This window comes from Lepidothrix coronata, unplaced genomic scaffold (genome assembly GCF_001604755.1).
Source record: "Lepidothrix coronata isolate B3197 unplaced genomic scaffold, Lepidothrix_coronata-1.0 Scaffold30, whole genome shotgun sequence".
Lineage (NCBI taxonomy): Eukaryota > Metazoa > Chordata > Aves > Passeriformes > Pipridae > Lepidothrix > Lepidothrix coronata.
Window position 1 is genome coordinate 2,317,978 of NW_016690210.1, and position 16,836 is coordinate 2,334,813.

The 16,836-nt window shown below is 44.7% G+C and overlaps 1 protein-coding gene across 2 annotated transcripts; it reads right to left on the minus strand.

Moving 5' to 3' along the window:
- Positions 1-13,110: 13,110 nt before the first annotated feature.
- LOC108495294 (fibulin-2-like) lies at positions 13,111-15,680 on the minus strand. Of its 2 annotated transcripts, none has more exons than XM_017810858.1 (2): positions 15,546-15,680; positions 13,111-14,303 (listed from the first exon to the last, which is right to left on the minus strand). In XM_017810858.1, the coding sequence occupies exon 2, from the start codon at positions 14,297-14,299 to the stop codon at positions 13,793-13,795; it is 507 nt and encodes a 168-aa protein (XP_017666347.1). In that variant the 5' UTR covers positions 14,300-14,303; positions 15,546-15,680; the 3' UTR covers positions 13,111-13,792. The 2 variants fall into 2 exon arrangements, with proteins under 2 accessions (XP_017666347.1, XP_017666348.1); XM_017810859.1 differs by having other exon boundaries at positions 13,111-14,327.
- Between the last annotated feature and the right edge of the window lie 1,156 nt (positions 15,681-16,836).

The following is a 16,836-nucleotide window of genomic DNA, read 5'->3' on the forward strand; positions in this document are numbered from 1 at the left end:
ACATGCTGCAGTTTCTAATGAATTATGCAGTTTCAATTAGTGCTGTTATTTAACACAGCTTTGGATGGGCAGGTGATGTAAATTTAAAGCATGTGACACTAGCGTGTGAAACTTAATTATTAAGTTAGATGCATATATTTGAAAGATGCTTCTGCACCTTAAAAACTGCTAGTCTGAGGTGGACAGCAACACACATAAAAAGGAACTGTTGATGTGTGATTCAGTAGCGAATGTATGGCAATTTAAATAAGTTTAGTTTCTCTCATAGTCCGTGAGCCTGTTTATCATTTGCTATGAAAACTCCTATTTTTACCTTGCTGGGGTTATTGGATAAAAAAAAAAAAATATTTTTATAAATTCATTAGAAATTGGGATGACGACTGTATTAAGCAGGAGGAGAAAAAAAAAAAAAATTTCCAGAGGGGAAAAATAAATGTTTAGTATTCCTATTTGGAAGGTCTGAAAACTGACCCAATTTAATAAACAAGCCTACAGTAGCATTCTATGATTCTCAGCTATCCCACAGTGATATACTATATTTGATAGTAGCATAAGAAGGGCCCACTCTTTGATGGGATTTTGATATTGTCAAACATTGATTTATATTATGTGTAAACTAATATTCAAATTACATAACTCTGTATCTAGACTTGTATCTGAAAATATTTGCTAAATGACTATTCAGGTGAGTAAATTCAAATACCCACAACTTTTCCAGTTACTAGATGAATTTAACAGTTTATAGTTTGTACAACTGAATCTGAAAAAAATGAAAAGTTGCCTACTATACAGTCATGAATTCTGCTATTTTATTGCATTTGAAATATTTTCCCCTAATACGAAAAGAAATATAACTTATGGATTTATATAAAAATTTCTTCAAATCTGAAGTTTACTACCAGAATATACAGGCTTTATTAGAGTAGAAAATCCTTGTGTGTCATTTAAAAACAAAGAGCTGTTGTGAAAACAGCTGGTTTTTTTTGGTTTTGGTTGTTTTTTTTTTTTGTGGTAACGGTTCATTTATTTTCCCAAAGTTTGAAGTCTGTGTCTGTCTATCCACGAACTTTTGGAACTTTTGTATTTCCCTTTGTCAAGTACAAATAACAGATTCTGGGAGCCTCGTGGTATGATCAAAATCCTCCTTTTAATCACTGCCTATTTGTCACAGTGAGGGGTTGGATCAGAACTTCCTTCTGGTTTAGACCAAATCTAGTTGTGTTTCTGATGCGACAGGGAAAAAAAGATGTTAGATTTTAGACTTTGTATTTGATCAAAGCCCTTGGACAGATGCAAGTATTTAATTGAATACTTAATTTGTGCTTCACAGGACACTCAGGCATGTGGGTCCCGTTGATTTCAGTAGGATTGGCACATGTGCTCTTGGACGTGCTTAAATGGTTGGAAGGTGGTCACTGCAGATTCCAAAGCAGGTGTGAGTTGGTGTGAAGAAAAACTTATGGAAGAAATGTCAGTAGCACTGCCATATGCACATGGAAAATAATACTAGTTTTCAGTGACTAGTATCTATTTAAAAAAAAAAAAAAATGGTGTTGGTTTTACTCAACACAAGTGATGTTTCTGCTGTGGCACTCACTTATTCCTGGCAGAGGATCTTCCTTAGTTCAAATGCTGTAATGATCTGCTCCACTGGAGTGGTAATTCCTAAAGAAATTGTTTTCTTCTGGCTTCTCTGCTTTGCCACTGATGTGGGGTGTTTGTTAAACAGCACAGTAAATGAATAATGAAAGGTTTAATTAGGAAGGTGTTGACATAGCATAACTATCTCAAAGGCTGTTGTCAAATCCAGTTTGACCCCAAAATATTTTAAAGGACAGAAACTATGTATGAATCCTGCTCCTTTGGAAACATTCAACCTACTGCCCCTACAAAAGATAACTGAGATTACTGGAACAGAGAGACAGATTCTGTGTTTTTAATTGTTTGTGATTTAACTCCAAAAGTGCTTCATCACCCCCACAGTTTCCGTTATACAACAGGTCATGTTGGTTGGTTGGTTTGGAGTTTTTATTCAGCCACTCTTGTTTATGTTTACTAGACCTTTAATCCTTGTACTTGTAGCACGTAGGCAGAGGAATAATCTGCTTTTTAGTGAGTACAGGCCCATGGACAAACACCTGCTTTTCCAAATCAGGCTGTGCTGGAGCACCAGGCTGTTTTTCACCATATCCTTTCCTTCCCTGACCAGCTGTTGTTGCCTCAGGCTTTCCCCATCCTGCTTCCAGTTGGGCTTGCAAGCAGCTCATCCAGCTGATCCTGGGGGTAGCAAACAGCCAGCAGTGAAGGGAAGGGTAAACCAAAGTGGGCAAAACTTCCATCCTTTGGAGATAGCGTGGCAATGGGCATTTGCCCACACCTCAAAACTATGAGGACTGAGATCCTAAAAAGAGAGAAGGCATTAAAGCAATTTCATATCTATACAGCCAACTGGAAGAGGCTTCAGGAATATGTTGTTATGTGCCACTTGGAACTCAATTGGAAACAACCAAGCCTCAGGGTTTGCAAACTTCTGAAAGTGTGTTTTTCAGAAAGAAGCCATTATCTAGTCAGCTTTTTTTTTTTCCCTTTTTTTATTCCCTCCACCCTCCATGCAGCAGAAGTTTTATTTCTTCTGAAAAATTTGCAACCTTGTGTTCAGCTACTTTATCAGTACCCAGAGACTGAACTGTACAGAGTTTACTGTGAAAGGGGAATATGGAATAGTTTCACTGTAAGATTAGAAACATGAAAACATAGGGATGTGAATTCCTAAAACTGGAAAGGCTTTACCAGTATAATCAAAGGTATTGCTTAACATATGAAACCCAAACCTTTTCTTTTAATTCAGTGAGAATTCTGTAGTGGGTGTGAACTGCACAGGAGTGCTTGTTCTTCTCTTGGTTTTAAAAAAGAAAAAGTGGTGTCCTTCATTTTTCCTGTATAAGAAAACTTTGCTTTCAGCAAAGTTTCACCATTCAGGAAAGGTACATGTTTACATTAGTTAAAAAGTCTTTATAGGGAACATAAATTTAAACCCATATGTAATTGCCCCCCTGCCCCCCTGCCCCCAAGTAAAGTCATATTCATATGCAATAGAACTAATTTTTTTAAAAATCAATGTGATTCTTCTGCAGTTATGATTATTGAAACTTATAATTTTTATTTTTCTAACCCCAAGCAGGGTTCTCAGTCCAGTTTTTTCAAGATTCCTGTAACAGGCAAGGCAATTTCCTGTCGCTTTTTAACTTTGGAAGCATTGCAGTTTAGTAAACCAATTCCAAAACGATCAGGATATATTTCTAAATGACTGTTACAAAGAAATAATCATGTTAGAAAATATTTAGAATCATCTCTGGCTCTGCAGTGGGTTTTTTCTACGTCTGGATATTGTGTCAAAGTGGAGTCCTGCTGACCTCAGGGAAACTCCATAAGGCTCCATATCAGGCTGCATTTATCTGCCAGGGAATTGGTTCCTTGTTCTGGTACCTGATCTCTGTTAGGAACTCTTTGGAGAGCCCTCCAGCTTTATTTTGCCTGCATACCTGGGTGTTCTTCCAGTGGCAACCAGGGTATGGATGAAGGGCTTGGAAGGGCAGGAACTCATGTTGGCCTGGTGTGCACCACGTAATTGTTTTGGTATTCAAAATGCAGCCAAGAAGCCAGACCCACAGTGAGGAACTGGAGTTCCCAGTTCCTGTGCTTCCAGAGTAGGTTCAGGTTTATGGATATTCTAGTGGAATGAAGCCACAAAGACTTAATGCATGAATAACATGTGGATTTGGTTCTGGAAGAATTAGAGGTTCATCTTCCTGACTTTATGAACTTGACAGCCCACAGGATGAAACAAAGCCTTTCCAAGGGATGATAGTTGCACTTAAACAAACAAAAATCCAGAACACCCTGGTATTTTGAAAAATTGGAACACGTGCATTTAATTGTAATTAAAGATGTTTTAACATTTATTTTCTGAAGCAGTCATCTTGGGAGGAAAAAAAATTAATAAGTATTGGTCTATGCAAGACACAAATGTCAAAACTGTGTAAATTACCCATTTTTAGGTGCTGTATTATTGTTGTCTTTCTGACTTCTGTTACTTTGATTAGTCTTTTCATCAGCCTTTCAGCCTTACATTCAGCTTAGAGTTGAATAGGCAAAGTGTAGTTTTGAAATCCTGTTGGAAATGTAACTACCCTTCATTCCCTCATGGAAATCTCGCATGTTAAACAGTTAAGTGAAATGTTTTTGGTTTCCTAATAATAAATTCAGACTCTTCACCACCTCCTGAAAACAGCATATCCATGAACATGCACGTTTAATTGTGGTGTGCAAACGATCAAATCATCAGCCTTGTGCTGGGGGCACTTTGCTCTTCCCTCTTCAGTGCAGCTGAAGCAGCAGCAGGTTCATTTTGCCAAGCTCGATGTGGATTCCTTTCCCCCCACCCCCTGCCTTTGGCATGCTAAACACCTTCAAATAGGTTTTGGGTTGTTTAATTTTCAAGGCCTGAAGTAACCTGATCGTCCAGTGTGTAAAGCACAGTGAGATTGCCACTAAGGTGCTTTTAAGTGATTGCCCAAATCAGGTTATCTGTTCATTCTTGTCACCTGGAAACATCAAATATGCTCCTTTTCTGTGACTTAGTTCTTTAGGACCTGCTGAGTGATCACAGCTGGTTTTGCCAGAGAAAAGCAAGGTGTGAGAAGGCAGTGAAATGCCTTTCCAACCTTGTGGGCTCCTGTAAAGAGACATAGTTCAAGTTAATAGAATCCAGTGTTTTCAGGTCGTGACAGAAGTGGCCCATAAATCTCTCTGTGGGTTGGCAGCACTGGGTCTGCACAATCGACAATCTTAAAAATGTGAACCCTGTAACTTTTCTGTCCTTGGTTGTTAAGGGATTTTTGAAGCAGCTGACCTATCAAGGGATAAAATTAAAAATGAGAATATGCCTCTTGGATGATTTATTTTTACACTGCTGTTCTCTGTGAACAGAAAAAGCACATTTTTAAAGCAAACCATTTACATGGCTTTAACAGTGTTGTTTGGCTGAAAGACAAATATGTTTTCAAGAAACCTTGAGCGTAGTTTTAAACTGTTTAACCAGTTCCTGGCCAGGGAAAGTCATTGGCCTCTGTATTTGTTTGGGGTTTCTTGTTTATGCAAATGAAGAAAAATGTTTACTAGTTCTTACCAGTATGGGGATTTTTATTATGCTTTTGTAATGCAGGAGCAGCTTCAATGAAAGAAAGCATTAGCAGGTAAACAGTCCATAATGTGTGTGACTTTGGATGGGGTTTTTTTCCTTTGTTGTTGTTTCAAAATTATTAATTAAAATGGCATGGACATCAAACTTCCAGTAGTGGTTCCAAGCATAAATGGTAGTGACTTATTTGAAAAGAGTTCCTCTCTGCCAGTCCCATGTGTTAACTCGCTCAGACAGACTGTAGTGCATTTCTGAAATTGCCATGTTCTGCTAAATCAGAAACCTTCAGGAAAGGAGCAGCCCCTTTGTTACAAGGCAGCGATTCTTCTCCAGCAAGAATCTCAGACTCATTTCATCCTGTGTGTGAATCTTGCTCAGCAAAGATGAAGTCAAACGTGGGTGATCTGAAGAGAAGATCTATTCTCCCTAGCACGGGAGCATTATTCATTCGGGAGCATTATTCATTCCTACTCTCTCTTCCCTGGCATCTGGCATGGTGAGATCCACGTGTGCCCCCCGAAGGGAACAGCCCAGAGCCCGGCACACCTGGAGAAGGGGCTGTGTGTGACTGCACTGGCCACAGCTGGTACAGCCTCCAGGTGCCCTGCCTTGCTTAGCAATCTGTTTGACAGATCTCCCTTTACCCTGAGGAACATGCAGTTCTAAGCATAATTGACCATTTTCTTACAAAAAAAAAAAAAAAATCTTTTTGCAGATGTTTTCTTACTCCGGAACATATTTCCCCAAGGATTTTGGATCATTTTTGTTTTTAAAGGGTTAATCTGTGGATAGCTGAGTAGTGCGTGTTCTAGACACAGGAATATTTGATCATTTTTTCGACCTCAGAAGTGTGTCTGAGAGTAGTGCCAGTAACTCCTGGTGATATCATTGGAAATAATTTTAACTCCACTGTTGCCAGGGAGCAATTTTTTTCCTTAATCTGAAATGAATAAACAACCAACCAAAAAAACCCCAAACCAAACCGAAACAAAAAAAACCCCACACCTGCAAAGGACAAGTGGGAATGGCTTCAAACTGAAAGAGGGGAAGTTTAGATTGGATATTACGAGGAAATTTTTTACTGTGAGGGTGGTGAGGCCCTGGCACAGGTTGCCCAGAGAAGCTGTGGCTGCCCCATCCCTGGAAGTGTCCAAGGCCTGGTTGGATGGGGCTTGGAGCAATGTGGGCTAGTGGACGGTGTTGGAAAGGATGATCTTTAAAGTCCCTTCCAACCCAAACCATTCTGTGATTCTGTGTTTATATCACCTAAATTATGCCCCATATGGTGTATTTTTAATCGGCTTCAAATTCCCCTGAAAGATGAATCCCCTCTCAATAAGCCATTAAAGGAATCAGAAGCCTTAGCTCCAAGGGACTGGTGAGCTGGTTTGCTGTTTCTAAATCAGCCTCTTTGTAAAAACCAGAGCAATATCCTCAAGTCTAAAACAAGGGAAAATAAACTCCATATGCAGTGTAAAATGGGGATTCTGCAAAAAAAGCAACAATAAGGCTGGGACACATAATAGGTACTGTGTTATTTGTTTAAAATCCATATGTAAATCCATGCAAGTTCAGAGTGTGTGAGGTATGTGGGTTTAAGTCTGGGGTGTGTTTAAAACAGAAAATGACAAGTTACCATTTAGATACCCTCCTAAAACCTGAAAGCAATGTGACCTTTGTAAGTCAGGTTTGGTTTGTCTTCCTGATGCAACTAAGGTGTGATCCAGGGCTTATGAAGTAATCAGGGAAAATCTGTGGATATTTACCTTCTCTGTTGGTCCTTGGACTTTGGTGTCACTACTAGCACAAGTCAGGAGCTGAGGCTCTTGGACCTGCTCCTGACCATCATTCCTGGCACACGTTTTGTTAAGCTGATCCCTGAATCCTAACTATAAGCCGATGCATATACTAAATGTGAATGTGGTAATAAAAATTAATTTAGATAATTCTTTGTTAAGATCCAAGAATTCTTTAACTTAGATTTTTTTTTTTTTAAAGTCACGAAAAAGCATGCAGATAATACCTAAGGAACTAGTGATTGACTTGCATGTCACTTTTGCTCTGTACGTGTGTGTCTTCTTTCCCCTGCAGCCTTTCACTGTGAGCTGCAAACTGTGGACACGTTCCTGAATTTCTTGACATTCGTCAAAATTATGTTGCCTCACATTTCTGAGCAGCTCAGTTTATGACCCTGTTTGGGCTTTTAAGATTTAGACCACTTGCTTTCAGCACAGGCTGGCACACAGGAAAGACAAGGAGACTTATTTATACGTGCAATTACAAGTAATTACAAATTCAATTACTGTGCAGCTACTGATTTCTCTAAGATACATAGGAGTATATATGGTTCCATGGGCAAGATCCATATTAAGGCCAGGAAGGAGAGAGAATATTTCTTTTGCTGGTGTCTCACTGTATTTTTATATTGGAACAAGAGGGTTATTTTTTCTTTTTAATACACAAAGGGTTGGTTTTTTTTTTTGCACAGCTGATTCTGATTAAGTTTCTTAACTCAGTGCTGTAGCTGGACCAAGACCTGAAAGCTCTTGAAAATTTCAAGAAGCATCATCAAATGAAACTCAGAATTGCAAAATTCCAGAGATTTTGAGGAACTGAGTTGGCATTTTAGGTAATACCTGTGCTGCCTTCTTAGCTTTTCAGATGCCGGGGGAGAACAGTGTTCCTGACTCACTTGTACACACAGGGACACTTCCAGCAACTTCAGAAATAATAATTTTCCTCTAAGATCCCCCATTCTGCTTTCAAACAACTGGGTTTGTATTCCTGTCCTTTTTCCTTTGTTTTTTTTTTTTTCCTCCCACCTTCATTTCTTTGGAAGCTGGCAACAATTAATCCTTGATTACATACCCTGGACTTTTTCTATGTCTCTTGGGCTTCTGAACTGTGAATAGCCATGAATAATGACTCTGCAGGTCATTCCAGGATTCAAAGCCAGGTACTGGAAAAAAGCCCAACAGCCTTCCAGAAATGAGTTTTGGATGCTGCTATGGATGCAGTATTGGAATGATAACTGAAAAAAGAGATGTCCTTAGTGCAGATACACAACTGAGATGCACACTGAAGCTAAATCATGGAGTAGAATCACAGAATCATTAAAGCTGGAAAAGATTTCCAAGATAAAGTTCAGCCTTTGACCAAACTCCACCTTGTCAACTAAACCATGGCACTGAGTCCCACGTCCAGTCATTTCTTGAACACCTCCAGGGATGGAGGCACCACCACCTCCCTGAGCAGCCCCTTCCAATGCTTGACAACCCTTTCCATGAAGAAATTCTTCCTGATGTCCAACCTGAACCTCCCCTGCTGCACCCTTTCCACTTGTCCTGTAGAAATCACTTTGACCCTAAAGCAATATGTATGCTATTTTCCCACATGAATGTGTCACTTTTTTCATGTCCAGGCTTTTTTGTAATGTTTTTGTTTGTTCCAGTAAAAGGTTTTAGTCATAGAAATGGGTACTTTAGTACTCTGCACCACAAAATATGCACATCTTAGGGAAACGTGCATAACCCCTCTCTATTAAATCATGCAAATCCTCAATTTAAAGAAATTAACTGATCAGAAAAACACATTTCCGTTTTAAATTTCAGAAGCAAAATGTACACTGCATCAAATGTGCATATATTGAGTTTGCCCTGAAAAACTCCTGACTATTAAATCCCTCTTCTTTTGCAGCCCCTTGCTTGCTGTCCTGCAGTTTTGACTAAGATAACCCAAGTGTCACCTCTGCTGTTCCCAGAGGACATCTGTTTTAAATGCCAAATCTACTCTTTTGGTCTCCCCTGCCCACCCACACAGAGGAAGGAAAGGCTGTGAGTTGTAACAGAGAGAGAACAGCTGACAATCAGCACTCAATACCCTGCAACAGTGTTTTCAGTTTCTTCAGAACTACCTCCCCTGATTTTTCACCCTGCCAAAGGGGGTCTGGGAAGAAGTCCCATTTTCTAAAAATCTACTTCAGCTCAGTGTCCTGGTGTGGGTCAGCTTTTACTTTATAGTATTTTTCTGTGTATGTTAAAACCCAATCACACACTTGTGTGTGCAAGTTTAGTTCCCATCCTTGTGCCATTTGCTGGTTTGTGCATGTCATCACTGTCGTGTCAGGGCACCTGCATATGCTTAAAGTTTTCTGTAAGGAACACATTCAAAAGACAGTGTCAAACGTTGCCTCTCTCCCTGCCCCCCAGTTTTAAAGAAAAACTATTTCTAGGAAGATGCAGTTGGTCCATTACCAACACTGAGTGGGTACAGTTTAGTTAAATCAGGGGATTCTCCAGGAAACCTCTGTCTCATTGTTCTCATCCTGATCAGAAATCACAAGTGCAGAACCTGCCATGGATCAGGATTTCTGATAACTTAAGAACACAATACCTAGAAAAAATGACAGGGAGCCATCCCCCCAACACCTGGGCTTTGCAGATCCAGGCTGGGTTTGCTAAAAGCTTTTTGGTGAACCACACAGAAGGAATTAACTCCTGGCAGGTTGTCAGGAAAGGTAGAAGGACTTGGGTAAATACTTCAACTTCTTGGCACTGGGTGTAGTTGTGCCCAAAGGATGGGCTTTTTTCACTCATGAATATTGTACACCCTAATATTGTACAGCCTCATGAGACAGGAACTGAGAGGGCATGTTAAAAAAGGACAGATGGACAAAACATGGTTCTGTTTAAATCAGTGATTCTATGATTAATGCAACAAAGAAAGGCCCTGTTGATTCCACAACTAACTAAGAATCAGTAATGATCTTTGACAAAGTTATGGGACACTGAAGAACAAAAACAACCCCCCCAAATGTGATTGCACTACATGTAAAATGAGCTCTTTTTAGGAGCTGCAAATTTCAGCTGTTGCCTCAATTTTCAGGGCTAGTTTAGGGGTGCACAGGAGTTTGCATCACAGCCAGGCATGTGCTTCCAGGTAAGTTGTAGATGTTTCTCAGGAGCAAAGCAACATACAAAGTGACAGTGACCACGTCAATGAGTATCCACAAAACCACCCCCTTGTCCGGGCCATGGGGAAAATCTGACCTGGGAAAATATAAATAATTCCAGCAACACTGTGTCCAAAGTGTATACAAGCACAGGGGTGATCAGTGTCGGGGAATCCAGGACAACACCCATTCAAGTAAAGCATGCTGAAAACCCAAGACATTATACTTAAATGAATGAATTCTGACAACTGCTTGGGGTCTTTGAACAGGGTTTGGGCTTTTTTTCCTCTCTTTTGTCCCTGTGCTGTTGCTGTTCAAGGAAAAAGTAAAATAATTCTTCTTCCAATGTGATGAAATGCAGACAGAGATCCTGTGAGACTTACAGGCAGAGGCTCCAGATGGAAGGTGTCTTCAAATCAGAGGTGAGGGCAGAGCAAAGAAACTCTTTATCACCTCCAAGGGGCGGCTTAAAAAAGGGGCCTGTGGGGACTTTACTGCACAGATATTTGAAGAATAACTCTTTCATTGTTCCTGTGCTGAGCTTGGATAAAGAGCGTTCACACAAATCCCATATTATTCAGGGGCTGTACCCATCTGTGGGTCATTCTCCCCTGCTCAAAGGTTATCAGTCACACCAGGCAGGGAAGCAGTGTGGCAGATAAGATGTGTGACAAAGGATAAACTACCCCAGCAGCCCACCAGCCTCCCCAGGCAGCAGAGAGTCTCCCAAATCCCTCATGACTCCTTCCAAATAATCCCTCTGCTTGCAAAACCCATAACTGTGCTTGCAAACCCTGTGGACTCAAACGCTCACGCCTTGCAAGCACGTACAGGATGTGAATTCCTTCAGCTCTTTGTAAATACCTGGACAGCACCTAATTAAAAACCTGTAATGGGAAGAATTTCTTGTGCTGCTGGTGGGCACGGCAGCACGGAATGTCTGGTGTCTGTCTGGAAGGTGGCAGTGAGCTTTAACCTTTCTAGCTATTAAAATTTTTACACCAAATTGGGAAGAACAGAGGGGAAGGGTCATCAGGTAAAACCCCCTTTCCCATCCTTAGAGGGAGAGAGCAGCTCTCCTGCGAGGAAAGGCTGAGAGAACGGGGATTGTGCAGCCTGGAGAAGACTTTGGGGTGACCTAATTGTGGCCTTCCAGTACCTGAAGGAGATAACAAGAAAGATGGAGGGGGAATTTTCATAAGGGACAGGACAAGACATAATGGGTTCAAACTGAAGGAGGGGAAATTTATGTTTGATAGATGGAAGAAATTCTTTGGGTGAGGGGGTGTGAGGTTGGTGAGGCACTGGCACAGGTTGCCCAAAGAAGTTCCAGCCCCATGCCTGGAAGTGTTCACGGCCAGGCTGGATGGGGCTCTGAGCAACCTGGGCTAGAGGAAGGTGTCCCATGGCAGGAGACTGAAACTAGATGATCTTTAAGGTCCCTTCCAACCCAAACCATTCTGTGATTCTCTGGGAGCAGGGCAGGGATGTGTGTGAGGCCGGGGACTCAGTTTGTGTTGGAGCTGGGAGCCCTCACAGCCAGCTGGAGCTGGAGCATGGGGAAGTGTGGGCACTTTGGCTGCTCAGGGATGGGGGATTCTGACCCCTTCCCACGGCTCAGCTGCAATACAATCAGTGGAGGAGGAGCTGTGTGTTGTCTGTCACACTGTCAGTGTTATCTCACATCCAGAGTGTCCATCTGCCTGCTCTTGTAGCACCCACCTCAAAAATCCAGAGGGCAGTAACAGGGACTGTTTCCTGACCTGCTGGTTGTCACAAGTGAGGAGTTTCTCAACCCAGCAAGTGCTGCAGGAATTGCTGGGTGCCCAAAGGCAGCTCAGCTCAGGGGCTCCTGTGGTTTCCCATGTTGGGTGGGAGGTTTTGTGAGGCCGTGTCACGTCTGGGTTTGCAGCGAGTGGCTCATCCTCCCCCAGACCAGCCCTCAGGTTCTCTGTGGTTTTCTGGAATCACACGGGCAGGAGGTGAAACTGGGGAGCACTTTGGTGCTGTGGGGTGGGTGGTGGCTGCAAGGCTCATCCTGTCCCTGCTGGGGAGTTTTCCAGTTGCAGATCAGGCACCTGGGGGGGGTACTTTTCCCATTAAAGACATCCTCCTCTCCTGCTCCTTTGCTTCCCCATCCCCACAGCAGCTGGTGCAGGACCAGGGAAAGGAAGTATCCCAGCTGCCCTGGCTCCACATAGAACACACGCCCTTATGTCCTGACCACATCATTTCTGTGTGCTTTCAAACTTCCCAGTGCAGAGCCCCAAACCACTGTTCCCCTCTTAATCCCAAGAGCCTTCTAGATGTGGGAAATGCCTGAGCTGGAGGGTGCCAGCCAAGGGCCATCAGTGGGGTGGCCATGCCAAGGGGGGTCACTCAGGTGTCCTTATGCCCCAGGCCCAGCTTTAAGGTGCAGCATTTATTGGGATGTGCTGAGCTCTCATGTCTCTGGCCAAGGCTCACCAGAGCCCTGGACAGGGTCAGTCTCTGACAGCCCCAATGAAGGGGACCCTTGTTTTACCCTAAAAATCAAATTCACCTGCTTCCTCCAACCTTTTCTTAATCCTCCACCTGAATCCCATCTTATCATTGTGTTTTTTGTGGTCAAACAGCATCGAGCAGAGTAGTAGAGAAGAAAATGAAAGCAAACTGGGGTACATATTTAAAGTTTCCAGGTATACCTGGGGCAAAGGTGGTTGGAGAGAGGCTTGTGTGGCCCAAGTACCACCAGCTAACACATGAGGAAAGTATATGTGTCCTTAACAGTAAAGTGTTCAAAAGTTCATTGGTAACATTGATTTTATAAGCTGTGGTTTTTAGTAATGTATCCCTGCATATATATATATATATGTATAGGGCATGTGTGTGTATATCTATATATGTCAAAGGATTCAGAAGGTGAAGTTCTGCTGTCCCAAGCCTGTCTCCAGAGGACACAGCCACCGACATGGAATTTGGGATATTCCTGCTGAATTGGGACACAGCAGGGACTGACAGCGAGGTCAGTCCTGGGTAACACTGAGGTGGCTGTGAAGGACTGAGCCTTGACTGCCAACATCCTTATGTGGGTCTTCAAGGCTTTGCCTTGAAATGAATGGTGAAATGGTGAAAACGGAGAAATGAAAGGGGTTTGCCTCCCAAGAACACATTCCTGTGCCAACCCACCTCCTCCTCCCACCCCATGACAAGATAGTAGAGAAGGTGTCAGACCATCCTCTGATTTTGATCCCACCATTTTGAACCCCATGGAATTACAGGAAGCAAAAACCTGGCTCCTGAGAGGAAGTTTATCCAGCGAGTTTAATATAAACAGCCTATATAAACACAAACACATACAAAAGCAGAACCGTCTCGCAAATAAATAAATAGCTGCGTTTTGCTCCAGTTACATGTGAGCAGCAGTCAGTCTGAGCTCTCATGGCCCATTGCTGTGATCAGACAACAAACCTTACAACAAGCTGTGAACAAACCTTACAACCAAGCAAGCCCTACAGACATTCTGCCCTGGCGTATAAATGACAGAGAAGGTGGCATCTCTCCAGCGCTCCGTGGCACGGCCGTGACAACCCCCAAGTCCTCCAGGGCAGTTGGAAGCGTTCAACACCTCTCAGCGAGGACGCTGCCAGAGGAGAGGAGCTTCACTCCTTGCCCTCCCCACCGCTGCACTGCAGCTGCCCCCCCTGGGGAGGGCAGGAGCAGGTCTGGGTGCCGCGGGTGGTGGTGGTGCCGGCGGGCACTGCCATCTCCTCCTGGTCGTAGCAGACGCAGCGTGGGCACCCGTCGGCCACGGGGCTGCCCACGGCCTGGCAGGTGTGGGGCAGGGGTGGGCACAGAGGGGTGCAGGTGATGCCCTCCCCGGGGTGGCAGGTGCACAGCTTGCGGGCGAAGTCGATGTAGAAGGAGCGGCCGGCGGGGACGCGGCCGCTGGAGAAGCCTTGCAGCTCACACTCGCTCTCCAGGTAGGGCGGGCAGGGGCAGGGCGGGGGGCAGGGGGGGCAGCAGTCCCAGGCAGTGGCGGTGGTTGGCCCCTCCAGGACCCTCTCGGGGCACGGGGGGCAGGTGCTGGGGTCACACATGGGTTTTGGGGCCGCGCTGTGGAGCAGGAGGCAGGTGAGCAGCAGGCGAAGGGCGCCGGTGAGGGCCATGTTCCTGGGAGGGAAAGAGGAGATGTTTCTGGGGAGGGAAAGGGGAATGTAGGAGCAGGTGTCACACTGGGCACGGGCACATCAATCCCCCAAATTCTGGGCTGACCCCTCCGTGGTTTAAAGCAAGGGGGATGCAGCCACTTCTCCCTGGCATGCCCATGGCTGCAGTTTTGGTCGTCCACAGCTGGCTGGAGGAGAGTTTGCTCTAAAACGTAAAGTGTTTTTCCCAAAAGCTCATCCTGGCTTGACCACGGTGTCCTCCACCCCCAGGTGTTCAGACAGCTGCAACGTGGGCACTGAGTGAGCAAAGTCCACGTTGCAGCAAACACTGAGCTTTGGCACAGTTGCCCTGGCCTTCAAGTGGCACTTGTTCACCACTATACTGATGCTAATAATTTATGTTTAAGTGACTCATTAATTATTCCTGGGAGGCATTCAGGCATGGACACAGGAAGGGCTCAAAGAAGCACTGTCTGCTTTGGTGGCTCTCCCTGTGGCTGTAATTGGGACCCTGCTGCTGCTCCAGGGTGTATTTCTTTTTTTCAGACTGACAGCTTTTCAAGACCCAACATTTCCTTAAGCGCACTTTTGGATCCCTTCTGTCCCTCTGAGTGACCTTAACTCCTGCTGTATTAAATACACCTGCTCTACCTCCTGGACTGGGTCCTTCCAGGTTGGGTCTCTTCTCCTTTTGCCCCTGCACCACCTTTGATTACAATTATATCATTACCTTCATGCTGTGCATTTGATTGCCCAAACTTCCTACTCTTGCAGACATGAAACTACTTGCAATTACTTCTTAACATTTCTTTAAACAAACTTATTTCCAACTTGCATACCCATAAAGAAAAAAAACTTGAAAGCACAAACTCCACCTGTCATCAATTTGAAAAAAAAAAAAAAGGACTTTTGAGCTTATCTGTTTTTACAGCAAACTCTTGCTTGTTAAATTGCTGGTAACAGCTTTATCTTTGCTGTAAGTAGCTGTTCTGCCCCTTCCTTTCATTCACACATTTTAATCTAGTGGTTATTTTACTATCATTCTCAGGGGACTGATGGCTGTGCCTAGCAGCACGGAGCCCAAACACGTTCCCTATGGAAAGGCTGCTGCAACCCCACACTAAGAGCTCCCTCCTGGCTGCCTCCTGCTATTTCCTAGTGAAATGTTCGTCCTCCCCCTTAGTTTTGGAGAACCAGGCTGGCCAAGGCCCTCCCCTCCTGCCCTGTGCCAAGTCCCCGTGGTTACCTGGTTAGCTGTGGGGTGTCTGGGCAGTCAGGACAGGCGCTGGGATGTAGTGCAAGATCCTGAGAGGCGTCTCTGGTCTTCACCCCACAGCCCTCCCAGACTTCTATTTATGTGCCTCCAGTGGTGGCTCCACGATGAAACACTGGTGGGAGAGACAGGGGAGGCGGGGAAACCTCCAAGGTGGCTGGGCAGGGCCAGCAAGATGGTTATCTCGCTCGTGGTGTTGGTTTAGTCTGACCACAGACTAATCCGGTGTGTCCCAGCGTCTGCAGGTCTGACATCTCACCCCACACCCCTCTGTGCAGACCTCACCAGGGTTTCTGGAGTGTCAGCGTCCCCCTGTACCTCACAGGCTGCTGGGGGTGTGGATGCCCATGCCCAGAGGGAAAACAAAATCGCTCCTTTAACCTGGAAAACCCTCTTCTCCTGGTAGATATGTGGGACCCCCATGTCCCACACCACCTGAGGGCACTGAGCTGTGCTGAGTTGGGCAGCTGCCTATCACTGGATACACAAAATATTGACAGGGCCTTTGTGGGAAGGGAAGGAAAACAAAAGACCAGTTGTCTGGAATGGGTCATCACTGTCAGAGGGCAGCCCTAGGGATGTGGGGAGGGGGATGGAGGGTGGTGGGTGAGATTCGGGCTCATTGCTCCTGCCACCAGTGCTATATATGGGCACGTGTTTATTGGTTCTGCAGGGATTTCTGCAGAGAAGTCAAACAAAACCTGCTTCCTGAGGCCTTTTCCACCCCAGAAACAGAGTGGTCAGGACAGTGCCAGCCAGTCCCTCTCACCACCCCATACCCCCAGCCCAGCACTCTGGGGTGCTGGTGGGGCAGCGCTCTGCCCTGGTGAATGCTGTGGGGCACATTTGCATCCTCAGGGTCACAGTCTGTGTGCAAACTACAGGAGACTTGATGCCAACGCTCCTGACCAAGGCAATGCCACTGTGGGACGTGCCTGCTAAGGGCAGCCCCCAGGGGCAGGGGAGGGGGGCCCCGGGAGCACCTTGGCGAGCCTGGCTCCAGCCCAGGTGGAGCAATCCTGAAATATCTGGAGCTCACACCCAACTTTATCAGCTCCCACACTCATAGTTAACATACAGCAGCAGTTGTAAATATTCGTGGTCAATACTCAGCAGTTACTTCACCCCCACTGAAGTGCAGCTGCGTGTCCCATAGCCTGTCCCTGCTGCTGCTGCTGCTGCTGGTGGTGGTGATGATGATGGTGATGATGCTGCTGCTGGGAGCATTAGGCTAATCCATAGCAGCCATGAGCACTGTGAAGGG

Bases quoted from the DNA above. Each gene is read 5' to 3' on its own strand.
- LOC108495294 (XM_017810858.1), bottom strand. From the start codon at position 14,299: ATGGCCCTCACCGGCGCCCTTCGCCTGCTGCTCACCTGCCTCCTGCTC.